This window comes from Melospiza georgiana, chromosome 10 (assembly GCF_028018845.1).
Source record: "Melospiza georgiana isolate bMelGeo1 chromosome 10, bMelGeo1.pri, whole genome shotgun sequence".
Classification (NCBI taxonomy): Eukaryota; Metazoa; Chordata; class Aves; order Passeriformes; family Passerellidae; genus Melospiza; species Melospiza georgiana.
In genome coordinates, this window is record NC_080439.1 from 12,264,196 (window position 1) to 12,282,536 (window position 18,341).

General features: G+C 42.4%; 1 protein-coding gene across 2 annotated transcripts in view; it reads right to left on the reverse strand.

Annotated features, from left to right (window-relative positions):
- The window catches only part of ACAP2 (ArfGAP with coiled-coil, ankyrin repeat and PH domains 2), a 63,273-nt gene extending 47,471 nt beyond the window's left edge, over window positions 1–15,802 (reverse strand). For both annotated transcript variants that reach the window (XM_058031458.1, XM_058031457.1), the window contains exon 1: window positions 15,685–15,802. In XM_058031458.1, coding sequence (XP_057887441.1) covers window positions 15,685–15,737 — 53 coding nt within the window. In that variant the 5' untranslated portion in view covers window positions 15,738–15,802. The remainder of the gene's footprint in view (window positions 1–15,684) is intronic.
- Between the last annotated feature and the right edge of the window lie 2,539 nt (window positions 15,803–18,341).

Consider the following 18,341-nt stretch of genomic DNA (forward strand, 5'->3'; position numbering starts at 1 on the left):
CACATGAGTACAAGCCAAGAACACAAAAAAAAAAAAAAAAGGCTGGATCAGGCTCCAGGTTCAGGAAAAGCAGTTTTTTTACAAGAACAGTTCTGAAAAATGCTGCCAATTGCTTGCAGATCTCAAACACTGAGCATGACATTCCCAGCTTTTGCAGATTTCACTACACATAGTTGCATTCCAATTCTTGTACCTCAATGCATTCCCACACTTTATGTCCTAGATTTTATATCCAAGCAATCCCTGTACCTACATTTTGGCTTCTCCCTCTTTGCTAGCTTCAGACCATGAAGGATTTCAGGCAACATTAATTTCTCTTTTACTTTCTTTGTTTTCTTTCACAACTGATTCATTCCCATTTAAGTCTCTAGTTAATCTTGTTTCGGAAAGCATTAAAGAGAATTAAAAAACACCAAAACCCAAAGGAAGGAAAATCATCTCAATATTTAGATTTCAATTTTGTATTCGTTTGTTTATAATCACAGTACAACAAAATTTTATTTGTTTCTTTGGCATTAACATAAAAGCATGATTAAGAAGTTGTTTACAGAACTGCAGCAAGATCTGATAAGACTATTATTTTTTGTGTCTTTAACTGAGTTCTAGCTCCACAGGACTCAATGAGCTAAAAGTCTAAGATTCAAAATGAACAGAGATAAAGGCAGTTAGAGCAGGCAGAATGAAGACAACACATCTGTTCAGTAATTAAACCTCTATGAAAAGAGGCAAATTTTAAGACAGAATAAACTCAAATGTTAGAAGTACCAGCAGAACATTTAAAAACTGAAACAATGAAGGGTAGATGAAGCAAAAAGAAGTATAAAGCAAAGCAGATAGAGGTCTGAAATGTCACAGGCCCCCGAGGCACCAGGCTGGTATTTCCCACCACTGCCATATGATGGAGGGATGGCATATCTGGGCCCTGCAGCTGGATATGGATTGAACAGCTGTAGGGTTCCAGCCAAATCCCACTTTAATTCTGTTTCTTTGCATAAAAATGACTACTTTACTGTTTCCACCAAACAGTAAAATCTAGTAGAAGTTATTATCATGCAAACATATTTACAGGTATTAGTCCAAAACTGGATTACAGTCACAAAAAACAATGGAGAGGACACCCTCAGACTATCAGAATACAGATATATACATCCAATTATGTACCCCCTAGCTACAAAAACTGTCTTCATGTTTTCATCCTGGGCTAGCAATACAAGAAGAACAGCTGATCTGATCTATGTTAATGCTACCCTTGTTTTTCTTAATTTAATACTTTTTGAAGCCACAGAATGCAAAGTTGCATTTCTCTCTAAAACATCTGTGTCAGGCATAAAGTTCACAGAAAACTGCCATAATTCTGGGTAAATGTCATGTCCACAGCCAAGCCCCACTGTCCAGCTATAAACACAGGAAGTGGTGGTGAAACAGCTGAGGATCAAGTGCCAGACCTGTCATGTAACAAAACTGGTGCTCCTCAGTGAAGTGGGAGCTGGGAGCAAGATCTGAGTCACAGTGATCTCAGCCAGAAGGCTCCAGCAATAGGAATAAGGATCAAATCAGGTCCAGTGCATGAGTCAAACATCTGTGGCTTCCCAAGATATTCAAATACTGCATGGCAATACACAAAACCAGAACAGCTGCTTAAGGGTGGAGGACAACTTTTATAAATGAGCAGTCTCCCATACTCTTCATGCTCTGTAATGAGGACTCTCAGGAATGTGTTTCTTTCCTCTGCTGTGACTTCTCTCCTCCACCACCCCCCACAACACAGCTCAGTTTGCTAGATACAGCTTCCTGCACAGCTGCAGTGCAGGAGGAATGCAGGAGATAATGGAAGAAAACTCAAGACCAAAGTTTGCAGCCTTTTAAAATGAGGATAATGTCACCAGTTACCCAGCCTAGTGTATGTGAAGGACAGCTGAACTCTGACATCAATCACAGAATTCCCTCTAGGTGACCAGTGAAAGACTTTCTTCCTGGTTAAGGTACTACAAAATCCCAGGAACCAAGGAGAATGATGATGGATAAACTCTCCTCTAAAAAAAAATGGGTCACTACACATTGCTGACCAGAACACCACACATACCATGGCCATGGACAGGGGTCTGCAGGGCCTGTTTGCTCCCACAGAAGAGTGGTGATCACCAGTGCTTTTAAATGTAGCTCCTCTTCAAACAAAGTCTAATTGCCATTGAAGCCACACCCTGCCTTTAGTCTTTTGCTCATTCATTCATCATATTCTATCTTGCATTTTCAGGTTGTGTCCCTGAAAATGTGGAGGCTGGAATCAGTGGTCACTCTAAATCAGATGCTGAAAAACAACAAACTGGAGAGGTGAAAGGTGCTATGGGCAACTAACTAATAATTATTAATTCTGGAAATAATACATCACTATAAAAATATTCAGAATGATAAAAGCCCAACAATAAAATATTTTTCCAATAGTGTGTGTTTTTTTTTTTTTTCTTTTAGTTGAGAAAAGTTTTGATTCATTTATTGAATATACTTTCAAAAGAACAGGAACATGTCACAAAATCAATTGCTATTCATTCTGGGGCTTTTGAATGCATTAATATCTTTGGACTCATGAAATGGAAATGGATTTTTACCACTGCAGTTTCAATGGAATTACTGCTAAAGTCTTGTCCTCAAATCTTAGAAAGACACAGCTCTCTTACTTGCACATATTTTATGCAGAACAGCTCCTTAATGCACAACTTACACTTCACTAGAGATGATCCTTTCAGCCAACATCCACTACACCTTCAAGACAGATTGAAAAAGAAAAGGTACTACTGAGTGTGAAAACCTGGAAATGAGATGCATAATTGCAAGATAAGAATATGAACCTGATGCTTTACATGAATGTCTCCTCCTCTATGCCAGAGCCTATCAGGTGACAGGTAGCAAAAAGGACAGCAGGCATTAATCAGAGGATATACTGTGACCTGTAGTGTGATGGAAAGGCAATTAAAATGCAGGTGTACCACAGAAAATATTACACTTGCTCAGCAGCTTGGTCTGGTTTGTCTCTGCCTCCCTTTTCTCCCACAGCAGCTGCAACTTGGGCTCACCCTTCAGATGCAGAGTAACTGCTCACAGGAGAGTTCAGAAACAGCCCCAGCCAGCTGAGGGCAGCCTCAGGCCAGGGGAGCACACCCAGCCCTGTGACTGATGGCACTGGACAGTGTCACTTGTCACTGCTCACCAAGGGCTGTCCCCAGGCTGAAAGGTCCCTGTCCACCAGCACAGCTGCACATGGCTGGTACCTTTGAGAGCAAGCCTTCCCATTTGTCTGGGTTACACTTAAGGAGCTTTCTCTCTGTGCTCTCCCCTACCTGCTGAGGTCCTGCTGGGTGGCAGACCTACCCTCCAGCTTCTCAGGGTTCCCTCCAATCACTGTCTACTCCATTTCATTTCCTTCAATATTACAAAGGTGTCCAGAGGCCTGTTAACCAGCTTGCCAAGAAGGAATACAGTTGGTACATGTGTCATGGCATCAGACACCAGAGACTAAAAAAGAAACATGACATTATTGAGGAACAAAGAAGGCATACATGGAACAATAAGGCCTAATAACTTTGGATAGCAGCATGGACAGATGTAAGTAGAGTTTTACAACTTATGAGATGTGTCATAACCATAAATATGATCTGAAGAAAGAACACTGTTGCAGCCTGTCACAGAGCCCATTGAAGTCCTGGTTTGGCACTGCAGTGTTTTTTCCCCACTGGCACAGAGCCCCTCCATACTGAGGAAGAGATGATGAACTCTCCTGACACACTAAGATAAAATTCTTCATTCATGCTAGTAATCCCTTCATTATTAATTCTTTAGTCATTACCACACAACATTTTATCAATAGCTTGGAAAAACTTCTGTGTGCCCTACATGAACAGTAGGGCTTTTAATCAGAAAGTTGAACCCCCACCTTGAAATCCTAGAAATTTTCTATGAGCCTGGGGGACTGAAATATGGAAATACATTTCCTGAACAGAAGATTATGATGTTGATGAATAAGCCAAGTTTTCAGGTACATAGCAAACACTGTCTGCATTTCAAATTTCCCCAGAGACACAGGAATCAAGTCCTCAATATTAACAGGATCATTCCTCTACTTCTCTCAAGTAAGACTTAGAAAATAATCAAATGAAATAAAGCAAGGGTATTTATTGAATTCATAAAATTGTTAAAGCAAAGGTCTGCTTGTAGGTAGCACTGCACCTACAAGGTTTAGTTCCTCCTCAATAATTCATATGGTCTAATATAACAAGTAGGACAAATCCTTTAAAGATGTACATTTCACTTAATTTGTTCTTTACTGCTAGACTACACACAGCTCAAAGATAATGAACATTATAAACAAATCAGCCTTCAAAAAGGAACAAGCTCTACTGCCCTTAACATGCACCTCTGGAAGCCAAACTCATTACCACTAAGCTTGCACTAGCATTTAACAGTCTGTATGACCCAGTCTATCACACAGACTAAAAGGACTTCTGTGCTACCTGCTTAAATTTTTGAACTTTTCCTCTCAATACTCTTTTGGAGTAAATTGCCAGAAATGCCTAACAGTGCTATTTTCCCAATGGTTTCCCCTAATATTTCTCTCCTAAGCTTTTTCTATCCCAGGAGAGCCTGACAGTAAGCCTAAGCAGGAAACCAGCAACCTGTTTGCTCCACAAAGAGTCTGAAAAGCAGGATTTTATTATCTTTCAACTTCAGTGTTGTGTTCATCAGAAGACAGCTGTTAACAAGATGAGGACACAATGGTGACCATGAAATGTTCATGGAAAAGAAGTAGATTATACTGCAAGTTGGGAAGAGTGCAACATATCACAATATATGTTCAGCACAGCTCTTGACTAGTGATTCCAACATCCAAGATTGGGCCAAAAACTTTTCAGGAGGACCTACTACCAGACAAGGAAGTAGGACTACAGTATCAAGATCTTGCAACAAAAAAAAAAAGAAAAAAAAAAAAAAAAGGGCAGCAGAAAGGAGCTCAAGGAACTGATGGTGGACAGAAGCCTTGCTGCTGAAAAGTTGCCAACATCACAGAGCTGCTTTAATCTTTTAAATCTCAGGAACCACCCAGGATCTTGAACACAGAAGCAGCAGATGGAATGAAGGATTTCAACATTTGAAAACTCAAGTATGTAGTAAGGTCAGGAAGTGGAAGCATAAATATAACCATCAAGCAACCAACTGCAAAAGATACAAGATAGGACATCTAACAAACACACCCTGTTAGCCTCAAGATCTGGAGTTACCAGTCAGATGCTAAGGAGTCCTGTCAACTTTGCTTAAAAAAGCTGTAAGTAGTAACAGTCTGAAGAGCAGTGAAGATACTGATTTGGAAAGATATCCCTTATGTACCTCACCTGCAGCCAATGCAGAATGAGCAAACACCAGTACACAGCCCCAGCACAGCACTGCCAGGATCAATACACTCAGAACTGATCCAGCAGCACCCAACCACCAACACAGGAAACCCCAAGCAAAGTACAGGCAGCTGAGGGTCTGAGTGCTGTGCAATTAAACAAAAAGACACCACATGATCTCAACATGAATCTTAGGTTTTCTTCCATTTCAGAAAAATTAGGTAACATCTGTCCCTTTCTTTTTGTAGCTCCCTTAGTTGCTGATTTAAACCTTACACCCTAATTAGAGGAGCTCTGCTGGGTACAAAGCAGCATAAGCTGGCAAAGTCTGTGTAACCAGAGCTCACCGCGTTTCACAAGAGCTGAGCACCATTAGCTGTCTGCAATTCCACTTTTATCAGGTGGATCTTCTTTACTGAAACCTGAGGGAAGGTTCAGATTTGCTATAAGGACTGAGTCTTCAGCAGGTATTTACCCTTTTTGTCCATTTCAGAAGTTGAATATTTCAGTACAAATGCTCTATTTGACAGTCAGAGAGAAGGCTGCAGCTTTGTTGTGATACACAAATTCTGAACCTGACTTCTTATTTAGCTATTAGGTGAATATATATATATATATGGATCTCCCACTCAGTAACCTAAAGTGCATTTTACATGTAAAATAAGAGTTTTATTGTGCAGTTTTATTGTTCCTACATACTGCAAAAAGCAGTTTGTTTGCCCTTTATGCCTTCACATGGAAGTAGCCAGTCAAATTAATCCAATCTCAAACAAAGAGAATGGATAAGCACTACAGCAGGACAATAGAGAAATACAGTTTTTCCTCAAATTTACTGCTCTCAAGTTTGGAAAGGCCAGTTGCCTTTCCTCCTCATCTCTTTCAAATGATGATAAACTATTAAAAAAAAAGGCATTTGGAACTTTATAATATAAAAACTACAAAATGCATGCAGCACACCCACAGCCCTGGAACTTCTCTGGGTACATTTAGTATCTTTTCTCCCACTACTTTTAGTCATCAAGAGATTTTAAAGACCCTGGGATTTCATTCATCTATCAAAGCTAACTGCAGGTAAGCTGTTTTTCAACCAAACAGAAGCTTACCTATCCTTTAATTATTACATGTTAAAGGTTTTTCATTTCAAATCAACTGCAAATATTTTCAAACAAAATCTTTCAAGACTGATATTTACAATTCAGTGGATATTTTGTAATAGTAGGCGCATTCAATGCTTCCCCTTGACATTTTTCATCATTCTTTTTGGGATAAATCAAGTAGGATAGAATAAATAGGCAGATACATTCTTCACAATCAGACACTAGACAAAAGAAATTAAGTTAAATGAGTACTTTTAAAAATCATTCTCCACAAACTGGAGATTCTTCTGAAGAATAATCCTGTAGATTCTTTTGAGGAATAATCCCACAGAGTAGGTGTGTAGATGCGTGTAGTCTTTTTAAACAGAGTCCAACTTAGTAACACACAAATTCAGCCAGAAGCTGCATCCTCAATGAAACATCAGATTCCTCAGTGGTCTTGAACAGTTTTTATCCTTAACAGCAGCCCTGTCTGGCCAAGGCAAAGCAATTGTTCTATAATTGTGTGTGCCTTACCTGATCAAACACTGGTATCTATGCACAGATACCCAAATTAGTCAGCTAAAGCACCTTGGGAATGACAGAGCAGAAACATGTGATGTCCAGGGCACAGGTCACCTTATCCTGACACATATGGCTAAAACAAATCAAGAGCTGCTTGGGATCAAATCTTAATGAAGATCAATAGTTGTAAGGAGCCTAAGCCTAAGATCTGGCTTAAGAGGAGGGATGGTACACAGCAGATGAGATGCATTCTCCTTTTCCTGTTTAAGGAAGGGGCCCGGGTCATTATTTACTAAACACTTTCTATAGATAGGAACTCCAACTTACATGGTACATGAAGTCTAGGAAAGATATAAGCTACATTTCCAGATGGCCTGTGAGGCCTCACAGTGCCTTTTGCTAGTGCCACTGAAGAACACAAGGCCCAACACTGCTGCATGACATTTCTTCTTCACCCATGAGTTCTTATTTGGGTTATCTCAACCCAAAAGTATAATAACAACATCATGTTTTATAGAACCAATGGCATTGTTATAACACCACATGTTCTTTACATTAAAATTTATCACAAGAATCCAGTCAAATGCTGAGTCTGATTACTTACACAAAGTACTCAAACAAAAAAAAAAAAAAACCAAACCCCACACAAACGACACCTTTTTATGCCAAAAATTATCAACATTCAGAGCCCCACTAGTGCCCACTGACCAGTGGCTTGGGCAGCAAGGGAGTCAGTGGAGACCTGGAATCTAAGAAGGCATCAGAGGGTGGGACAGGACTTGCAGCACAGACTGACACCAGCCACCCCCTCTGTGCCAAGGACAGGATCCCTGTGCGACCACAGGACAGGCACAGAGGAGGCTCAGTGCCTCCCTGGGCAGAGCCCACAGGAGCAGAAACACAAACCCCATCTCCCAGGTCATATTCCACACCTCTTTTTTGACAGACAGAAGGGATAACATTCCTGGTCAGAACTCTGAACACAAGACACTTTCCCTTTGTTCCAAAGGATTGAATTCAAGTTTCCATCTACAATGTAATTCTGAATACCAGGACACTAAAATCTGTTAAGTGATCTCTGGCATTACATAAGTTACACCTATTTTTAATAATAACTACAAGATCACTAAAAATGGAAGACTAGAATATTTCAAATGCACAGAAATGTGTGTTTGATATGCATGTGTTCCTACTTAACAATTGGCACACAGAAAGATGGAAATCTGCAATTGTCTTGCATAGAATATGGTTTTTTAAATTTCAGCAGACTGAAGACATTTCACTACATGTGACTACTTCAATTCTTTTGTATTATATCCAACTTAGAAACTTCAAAATCACACCATGCAAATTCCCACTAGCTCTGCTTTATGTTTATCAAGACAACACCATAGGCAGGGGTCTTCCTTCAACACTGTTGCTGAAGGTAGATCACAAACTCACTAAATGAAAAGATAATTTGTGCACATGCACCTACTGTCAGATTCTTGTCCAAAAGCACAATACAACTATTTCAATGTCCATTAATATTGAAATGTGAACTACAAAAATTATCCAAGGGTATTGTGCCTGAATACTGCAGTCTTAAAATATCAAACAGATAACTTAAACCATCAAAAAGGAATCCTGATTTCCAGAAAGACTCATGCCACTTGTATGCCACTTAATAAGTTTACCAGAGATTTTCTCTGTTCAAAATCTCCTCTCATTCATAAAAGGAACTTGAAGGAGATATTTTGCAACAAATTATTTTCTTAGTCTATCACTGTGTCTTGTCAATTTGAAAATGTATACCTGAGATCACTCCATAAATTAGATTTCTCCTCACACAGTCAGTGCATCACAACAACAACTGATTTACTCTAGGTCTGAGGCCTGGCTGCTTCTAATATTCATAAAGCAAACATTAACCATAAAATCCTTATTCTGCCACATACACAAGGAATCCTCTTGAAAAGATTATCAGGAAGGCAAAACAATGTTTGAGTCTACTGGACTGCTTAAGCTGTCCAGTTTATGGTCATAATGATAATATCTACTATTTCTCATGTTCATAATCTGATCTTTTAGTCATGTGAAAGAGTGACAACAAAATCAGGATTTACAATGCCTCACACAGAAATATGGAAAACTCCTGCATGTACTAAAATAACATTACAGTTACTTATCCACACATTAATCTGCATGTCCTCCCCATGGTCCTCCATTGCAGATGGCAACTTCAGCCCTTACTTTTGTCACAAATCTGCCACTAGCAAAAGGCAAAGCACCTAAATCACTACCTAAACTCACAGGAATATTTAAATGTAAAACCAGCAGTATCTGCTCTCAGAGATCACATATGCATTTACACATTTTAAAATTTCTACACATATTCTTAAAATGAATTCTGCAAGTACAACTGAAAGGCAAAAAAAAAAAACAAAAAACAACCAAACCCTGAATTACTCAGAATTTATTCTTCTATTTCCTGCCTATGTAAACATGACACTTCTGCATTTGCATCACCATGAGATACTAAACTGATTCAGGCAGTAAGGCCTGCATCAAGATTAAGGCAAAGGGTTCTGGTCTGTAAACAGTAATTTCTGTAGCCAATGGAAATCAGACGTTTTTCTTTCCTATTTTCTCCAAAACCAGGTTATAAGAACAGAGTTTGCTTTGGGAAATTTTCAGAATTATTTACTCTAGTAAAAAGTTAGCAATAATTGAAGCCATATTGTTCACTGCACGAAGTAAGAATGGGGAAAATGCTGACTAAATAATGTGGTTCTGAGTGCAAGGTTGTCAAGAAGCTGAGGCTGAAAAGAGATCACAGGACGCTGCAAACATTGCTGAAATCAGCACATTTGCTATTCAGAGGCCAACAGTTTCACAGATATGTACAGTGAAAAAACAGAGCCACCAAAAAGTCCACCTAGCCCAAGACACAGTTTTCTATTTTATAGTTGCTACCTTCCCAATGAATATTCTATTTACTGACCTTCTTTTACAGGGATTTTAACATTACTATTCCTCCCCTCCCAAAAAATATAAAACTGCCATCTCCGTAACTTCGGTTCTTAATGTAATTACATGAGATGTGCTTAGCCAACATAAAGGAGACACTCCAGGCTAAAGAACAAACCTCTTCAAATCTATATTTAAAACCTGAAAGGCCATAAGGACTTGTATAATTACAGCTCCATTGCACACACACATAAATAAGCTGTCCTCTAATTCTGCAAGTACTCATTAGGGATCAGTTGTACAGGCTTAATTACCATCAGTTCTTCAGCAAGCATCCTGCTGCTGTGCTAGAGCAATGTTATGATAATGTGCAGATTTTGTCTCTACTTTCACTATAACCTCTCTTCTCACTGTGGGGTTTTTTAAAATATTTCCAGATAAAAATGTAAAATGACCAAAACTGAGGAAGTTAACATTTTAAGTTCCTATTAGCAATTTGAGATAGAGCTAAGATTTTTTAGTTTGCTCTTGTTAATATAAATCACAATCAAACAATAAAGAAAAAGAATCACCCTTAATAACCCAATCCTTTGTTATTCATAACTGTGCCAGCCAACTTTTTGTTATTTTTAAAATGTAGATGCACTAACCAAATGAAGACATCCTGATTTCAGGACATTTCTCTAATCTCCATTAGGAAGGATTGTTAACAATTTACTACTAAATTTTCTCAGATATTTTCAGATATTTCAGTGTGAGAGATTTTCCAGAGATATATTTGAGAGTGATCTTCAATGAACCTTCTTTATTCTTGAACAATTTCGCTCAAAAAAATGCTCTGACATTGCACACTGTGCTCAAATACATCCCCCTTTTCTTTAGGCCAATCATTTCCTTAAGGTACATTTGAAAGGCATAGTTACAAACTTAAAAATAAATCCATTGACTAGAGCCTGAGCAGAACAGGACAGTCACTGCAATCCCCACAGAAGTGCAGAATTAGAACCCTAGAATCAGTTGAACTAAGTTTAACTCCAGCAGAGCCCCAGCAGCATGGACAGGGATGTTGTACACATGTAAGTTATTGACACCCCTCCTAGACTGTCCTGCACGTCACTGCAGCTACAAAAAGTGCACTTCTGCAGTCCCATACAGGAAATTATCAACGCTAACAACCACGTAAGTATGAAATATGCTAAATGCAAACTCCAAAGGAAATGCTTGGCAGCTTTTTCTTTTGACTTATTGTATCTTTTTTCCTATTCTTCTGCAATAGTTTCCATCCTCCCTTGCCAAGCACGTTACAAACTTGCTTTTCAGTCCCAAACACCAAGGGCAGAAAGCCCAGACCAAACATTTCTTTGGAAATTCGTTCTGAAACAGCTAGGTAAGTCTGAGCAAACCAGATTTTGTACGCAGAGTTCTTGGTCTCATTGCATTTCACACTTGCCATGTGGCTCAGCTCACCCCCAGGAGCAGCCCAGAGGTTTCAGTGGAGCCACATCCACGCTGAGCCCCAAGCCCAGGCTGAACACCAGGGTTTGGGGCCCCTCACAGCAGGTCAGGAAGCAGCTGCCCCCAGCACCCTTCCCACTGCAGCTGAAGGGACTGCTCTCCTGATGGTCCTATCTTTACATTTTCTCCAGAAGGTAAGGAGCAGACCAAAGCATATTTTTAGGCATCTTTGGGTTAGGCATTTTTGATAATTTCTCTGAGTGCTGAACACAACATACTCCAAATAGGTTAAATAAGTTACTTATATTACTCATAGTTTAAGTGACAAAATGTTTACCACTATTTGGGAAACAGATGCTTAGTGACAAACCATTGGTTACACAGTGCAAAAGAAGTGAGAAAATATACATCATAAATCTAGAAAGCCAGAAATGGCACAAGTGACCTCTTCAAGCTGTATCTCCTGGATAAGCATGAGGTGCAGCTCAGCTGGCCCCACACAGACAGAGCAGGGCCAAAGAAGGAGAAGAAAAGCAGCACATAGCAGGGAACCCCAGTGACCAGCCAGGCTCACACACAGGCCTGCCCCCAGAGCAGGGCTTCGGCTCAGGCAACATGGAACACTCCCCAGATGAGTCCCTCTGAAGGGAATACACTATAACCACAGTTAGACCCAGAAACTACCCAAAAATACTTTTACTAAGAATGGTAATTGACAACAGTCTCATTTATATTTTGATCTACCTCATTCACCCATCATCTGTTCTGCAGCTGGGGTCTCAGGAAATGAATAGAAATTTAAATGCAAAAAAAATTTAAACTTTGGCAACAGTGACAGATAAGGACAAAGAAATTATCTCAAAAACACAGAGCTTTTTATTAAAGCCTGGATCAGCTGGAATGTTTTTGAAGAGAGTTCTACAATTGCACAGATTACAAGCAATTGAATTTTGCTTTTTCTATTATTTGCTGTTTATCAAAATTGTTAACTGCTACTTAGAGCAGCTGTATTTCCACATCACTTAAAATTGCTTCTCCTTTCTAGTAATTTAGTTCCAGTGATTCATGTGGTTGCTACAGTGACACCTCATTGAGAAAAAACATTCTATAGGTAGAAGAAGAAAAAATGAAAATGAAACAGCAAAGTAGAATCCTGTTCCATTAAACTCTGAAACTTAAACTCTCATTGTTTAAAGGAGAAAGAATTACTTCACAATGCTATTTGCATATTTAAAAACTACTGCAGGAATGCATGATTATGTGCACAGAACTTGCCAGCACAGCTCAGTTCTTATTGTTCAAGGGCTGCTCCAAAGCCCCTCCTCAGCCAACTTCTTCATTTGATGGGAAGCCATTGCCACGAACTGCAAACGCATTTCCTCAGCAGCTCTTTGGTGTGCCCGTGTTTTGGGAGAGGGGATCATGACAGAAAAGCATGTGATTTCAGCAAGACAATTTTCAAAGCAAGTTTAGAAAAAAACATGACTACACATTGGCATAAGTGTGCCTGAACTCATAGCCTTTCCCACTACCTCAAAAATCAGTTTTTAAACATCAAGTCTTCAACTACAAACTGATTTGGCATATTCTAAGTTTACAAATCTAGCAATACAATAGGCCATTATTGCTTCAGGTTTTGTAATTCAGAGATTTCTTTATCATCTACTGGAGAGTGAAAAAAAAACTGGTATGCCTTGCTATGAAATAACTCATCATACTTCTGATGTGAGTCTTTATAGCCATTATTATCTCATCACATATCAGCACCTCAACAGCTACAAACCACCATCCCTCCACAAGTACTTTAAGCAAGGAAACAGACCTTAGGTGTTGTGATTTGGGGCCCAATTAAATCTCAAAGCCAAGAAATATCAATATGAACTTCACAAGAAATAGATAAGCAAGGAAAGCCATGTGGCTGAAGCTGCCTGTGGTAGCATGTTTTGAAAGATTTAAATAGTTCCCCATGAAAACAGGGATTCAGTGACTCAGGAACTCTGATTCACCCGTGCCCTCCCAGTTATCACCACAACCATAAGAAAGTAACCTGTGACATTTCTATTCATTACATACCTCCCCACAGTTTTATTCAACAGCTCTGACAGGGATACTGACAGGAAGGACAGAGCTACACCCTCCTGCTCAGCAAGGTCAGGAGAGAGCTGCAGCTCAGCTTTGCTACAAGAACACAGAGAAAGAAGCTGCTTTATGTCCACACCACCCCCTGCAAGAACACAGGACTCTGTCATGACCTTGCTCTACATTAGTGTCTCAATCAGCCCTCAATAAAACCACTGCAGTAACCTTCATTCAGAAGGTTTCTACACTTTGGGTTGGGTAATTTATATGAATATTAAGAATAACCAAAATTATAACAGCAAATATTGATGACTAATAATGAAAGATATGGAACTTTTTGAGAAATACTACAGGAATTCTGCCTAGCAATTTTAACCATTTCCTATCAGTTAAAGGCTGGAAGGATGTTTTGATGGCATACACCATAAGGTTTTCTGCAATTTATTCAAAGGTAGTAGTATCAGACTGGGAAAAAGACCATGAGGTGCTAGAAGACCCTAACAAGGGATTTTTTCCAGATTCTTTTCCTTGAAGGAAAGGAATCAAGAGGGGCAAAAGGAAAATGCTACAAAGTGAATTCAAATGAACTAGTATGACTTACCTTGAAGAAACAGCAGCACACTTCTACTCACAAATTTTAGTCACAACTTCTTGTTTGCTCAAGTGTATTTAGTACTTTAGCAGGTAAGAGTAACTAAAATAATGCAACTACTGGTATAGTTCTGTGGTTAAATTATGCCAATCTACAACTGCATTGCCACCAAATGGGATGGACCAACACTACATACAGTTGTATTTATATACACTAGCAAGCATGTCCAGCTCAGGACAAAGGTTTGTGAAACAGCTAAGCCAACATAAAAGTTGCCTGCTGCCCTAAGAGAGGTCTCACTCCCCACTGCCTTCCTCTAGCCTTGCTCCTGGCAGTGAAGTTTCCTCTCTCTACTCCCCATAAGCTTTAGTAGGTTTCACACCCACTGAGAGGCTGACACAACTCACTAACCTGGCAGAGAACCATCCAGCCTCCTCTGCCAGGGCACCCGGCTCACTGAAGGATCCAACAACACACGTCACAGCCACCAAAAACTCGTGGGAGAAGCAGCCAGCGACAAACTGGCAGCAGAGGCAGGAGCAAAGGAGGGAAGAACAGGAACTCCAACTTCTGCCAAGGGTAAGCCATTCAACCAACCTTCCTTCTCCAACTTCCTCTACATCCCAGATACCACAGGATTGCTAAAGCTGATACAAAGAGGAGGCGTGAACATCCAGGCAGAGAGCAGAGGAAGAGCAGCACTATTTCCCTCAACATCCAGAGCTCACCACAGAGCCACAGGCGCTTGAGATATGAGCTCGGTGTGGGACAGGACGGGCACAGCAGTGACACATCACGTCATGGAGCTGTTTGTGTCTCCAGCATCTAGCAGGGTAATACCAGGCACAGAAACTGGGTGAATGTAGGCACACACCAGCCACACATCCCAAAGAGAGGCACAATTGTGTTGATTAGATACAACGGTGTAAAATACATATACAGAATGGGTAAAAACATAAGGGAAGACTGAGGGAAATGTTGCCTGACATAAGCAGAAATAACTCTACAGCAATGATAGACAACTGGTCACTCGACTGGGGAAAAACAAAGGAGTGTGTGCCTTGCTCTGACAACAGGAAGTGAGACGATACCGAGCTTGTTTGCTACTGGCACCCCAACAGCGGCCACACCGAACCCGGACCACGGAACAGAGGCAGGCAGGAGACGCTGGGAACTGAAGTGTGAGCACAACTCTGAAGAACCGAGGAGAGACCACCACAGAGTTCACCCTCCTGAGCCCGAGTCTCAGCTGACATTGCTCGGCTGAGCAGCATTGCCTGCACCGCCACCATTCACCCCCATCTCGTCCAAGGCGTGACCCCAGCAGTGCTCAGTGCTCACGGCGCTGCCTCCGCAGGAGCCCAGCCTCGCACATTTCCCACCCAGCCCCGCACACGCTGCCCCTCTTCCCTGCACTTCCCACACCGCCCTCCCCTTCCTCCTCAGAGCCCCCACACCACGGCAGCACGCACACAGCTCCTGCCCGCCCCTCCACTGAGGGCCGGCTGCCAGCAGCTCGTCACACCTGTCACCCCCAGCGCCCGCACAGCCCGGCCCACCCCGCACACACCCGGCCCCGCTTCCTGTCCCCCGGCACGACCCCGGCCCGGCCCTTTCTCGGCGGCACCTGAAGCGCGGCGAGTCCTTCAGGCACTCCTCGAAGTCCACGGTCACCTTCATGGTGGCGGGGCGCGCCGCTGCCTCCGCTGCTGCGGCTGCTGGCGGTGGTGGCGCGGCGAACCCGGGGCGAGGCGAGACCGGGCCAGGGCCGGCGGGCGGGGCGGGACGGGGCGGAGCGGGGGCGGTGCTCGGGGCGGGGGCGGCGGCCGGAGCGCCCTGCGCCCGCCCCGCCCGGGCGCGACTGACGGCCCGGGCAGCCAGCAGCGACCGCCCGCGAGAGCGGGGGGCGCGCCGGCCAATCACGACGCGAGAGGGGAGGGCTCAGTAGGCAGAGGGTCCAATAAGCGCGGCCGCTCAAACGGCGCAGCCAACCGCCGGCACCGCAGCGATTGCTCCCGCCCCAGCAAGCTCAGAGTGACAGCCGGGGCCGCCAATGGGCAGGCGGTCGCTCCAATCGGCAGCTCCATCGCCGCAGCTGCCCGGATCGCTGCGGCCGCAGCCCGGCCCGGCGTTCGCCGCCGTGACGCTGCATGGGGCGGGGCGGGCCCCGGGCCCCGCTCAGCCCGGTACCTGCTTGGCGGTTTTAAATTACAGCTCCTCATTAAACGGGGGATGTCCCCCTCGGGGCTGAGACACGCGCGGGAAGGCCCGGGCGGGCCCCGAGCAGTTGTACCGGGTGGAGAGCGGCCGCTTCCGTCAGGCGGCTCCGCCCTGAGCCCGGGCCCAGCGAGCCCGCGCCGTGCAGGGGCGGCGGGACGGGCGCGGGTCCTGCTGAGGGTGCCACCAGCGGGGAGAGACAGCCAGCCCCGGTACTCTCCGTGTGATTCACTTCTAGATAGAGGAAATAACTCGGGGGAGACTCAAAGGAGTCTTTGAAGGAGAAACGCAAACCGCAGGTTTTCCTGTCAACGACTTTGAAGCGTGCATGCTTGGATTTCTTACCAAACCTTTGTCTGAGAATACTTTTTGAACTAGAGCAGATCATATTTTGAAGTAGAGTGAGCAGGACCGTGTTGCAGTCTCCAGTTTGCAGTGAAGGACAGGAGAACATTGTAGATTTCTGTTCGTTTAAGAGATTACAGAAAAATATCTTTAACTATTTAGGTGCTGCTTAATGTTCCCAGATGTAAAACTGACAGGAGCACCAGCCAGCCCCACTTCTCCTCAAAAGAAGCAACAGAGCAGTAGAAGTTGCTGTCAAAGGTGAAGCAGTCCCAGGTCACAGGCTCCATCCCGCAGTCACAGGGACTCTGCTGAGAAGCTGACAGAAGTGGAGGATGTTCACTCTTGCCTCCTCCCGGAGCTTGAGGAGCTGCCATACCTGCTTCCAGCGAGTCCCCTACCCCCTGCAGCTTTCACACCCCAGCATCTGCACTACGTTTCACCTCTTGTTTTATCTCTTGTTTTTTCATATTCTTCCCATTCTCTCTCCCCCACTTTCAGTGCTACAATGAAAAACAGTCAACATGGAAGGAGGGAAACAACTTCTTTAAGGTGTCCTTTCACAGAAGCAGAGGGACAGTTGGTTCAGTCAGCTGTGATTTAGAATGTCAGGCGGGGTTTTTTTCCTAAGACTGTCAGAAATGTCAGAACCAAACTACAAGTTACAGAGATGTACAACTGTATATTTTTGTGAGCTGTCCCTCACCAAAACTAGCCAAGCTACCACTATTTTGATTAGGCATTCAAGTCACACCCACTCAGGAAAAGCAGCATGTTAATATTTACATCACTGAGGCTGCATTTATGTTGTGAAATTTACTTTTCAACTGAAGTATGCAATTGAAAAGAGCCCAGCTCTGGTTTGAGGAAGAGTTTTACTTCCTAAGTAGCTGCTATTAGTCATTTTCCATTACTCCCTGCTAGTGAGTGATGACTCAGTGTTGACCATGAAGAGACAGATCAGTTGTGCTTAAATACTAAAACACACAAAGAAAAACACCTTGAAAAATGCAACCTTTTCTGTGTTACTGTCTCAAGTTCATTACTTAGGTTACCAGATCTACCCTCAGGTCTAGGCAAGCCAGCAAATCTGAACTGTGTGAACAAACCAATATATATCAAAGTTACAATAAATTACAGTCATGAGGAAATTACAATATTGGTTTAAGAATTTCTCTGTGAACACACCTGCAAATTTTAGTTGCCAGTTTCTTCTGAAGAGCTCCAAGAAGCCAAACATTAGATTAGTATTAGTGTGATAAGGTAGTAATGAAAACAATGGTTTTATTTATGTTATGACACTTAACACTGGTTTCAAACAAAATAATTACATTAGTGAGGTGGCATCATAATACCACAAAAAAGCATGTTACAGAAACAAAGAGTTCTGGTAAGATGTACAAGTTTCACATGAGACAGTGAGCTGTGGAAAAAGTATCTGCAGTTTCCATGAATTGTACAAGTTGGTAGGAAAGAAACTATGGACAGAAAACATAAAATCTACACACATGAGTTAAGGCTCTTATTTGTAAGTGATCTTCCTAATGGAAGCATATTGAAAATGCTTTCTCTAAACAGGATACAGCTTGAGGACTTAAACCTGTGCAAGAAGATTCACAATGATGGTGCAGTGGAGCTCACTGTCCACATAAGTAAGTGCTGTGTTTGTTTCCTCTTTACACCACTCTGTATTATACACATGAGCATTTACCATGTGCACCT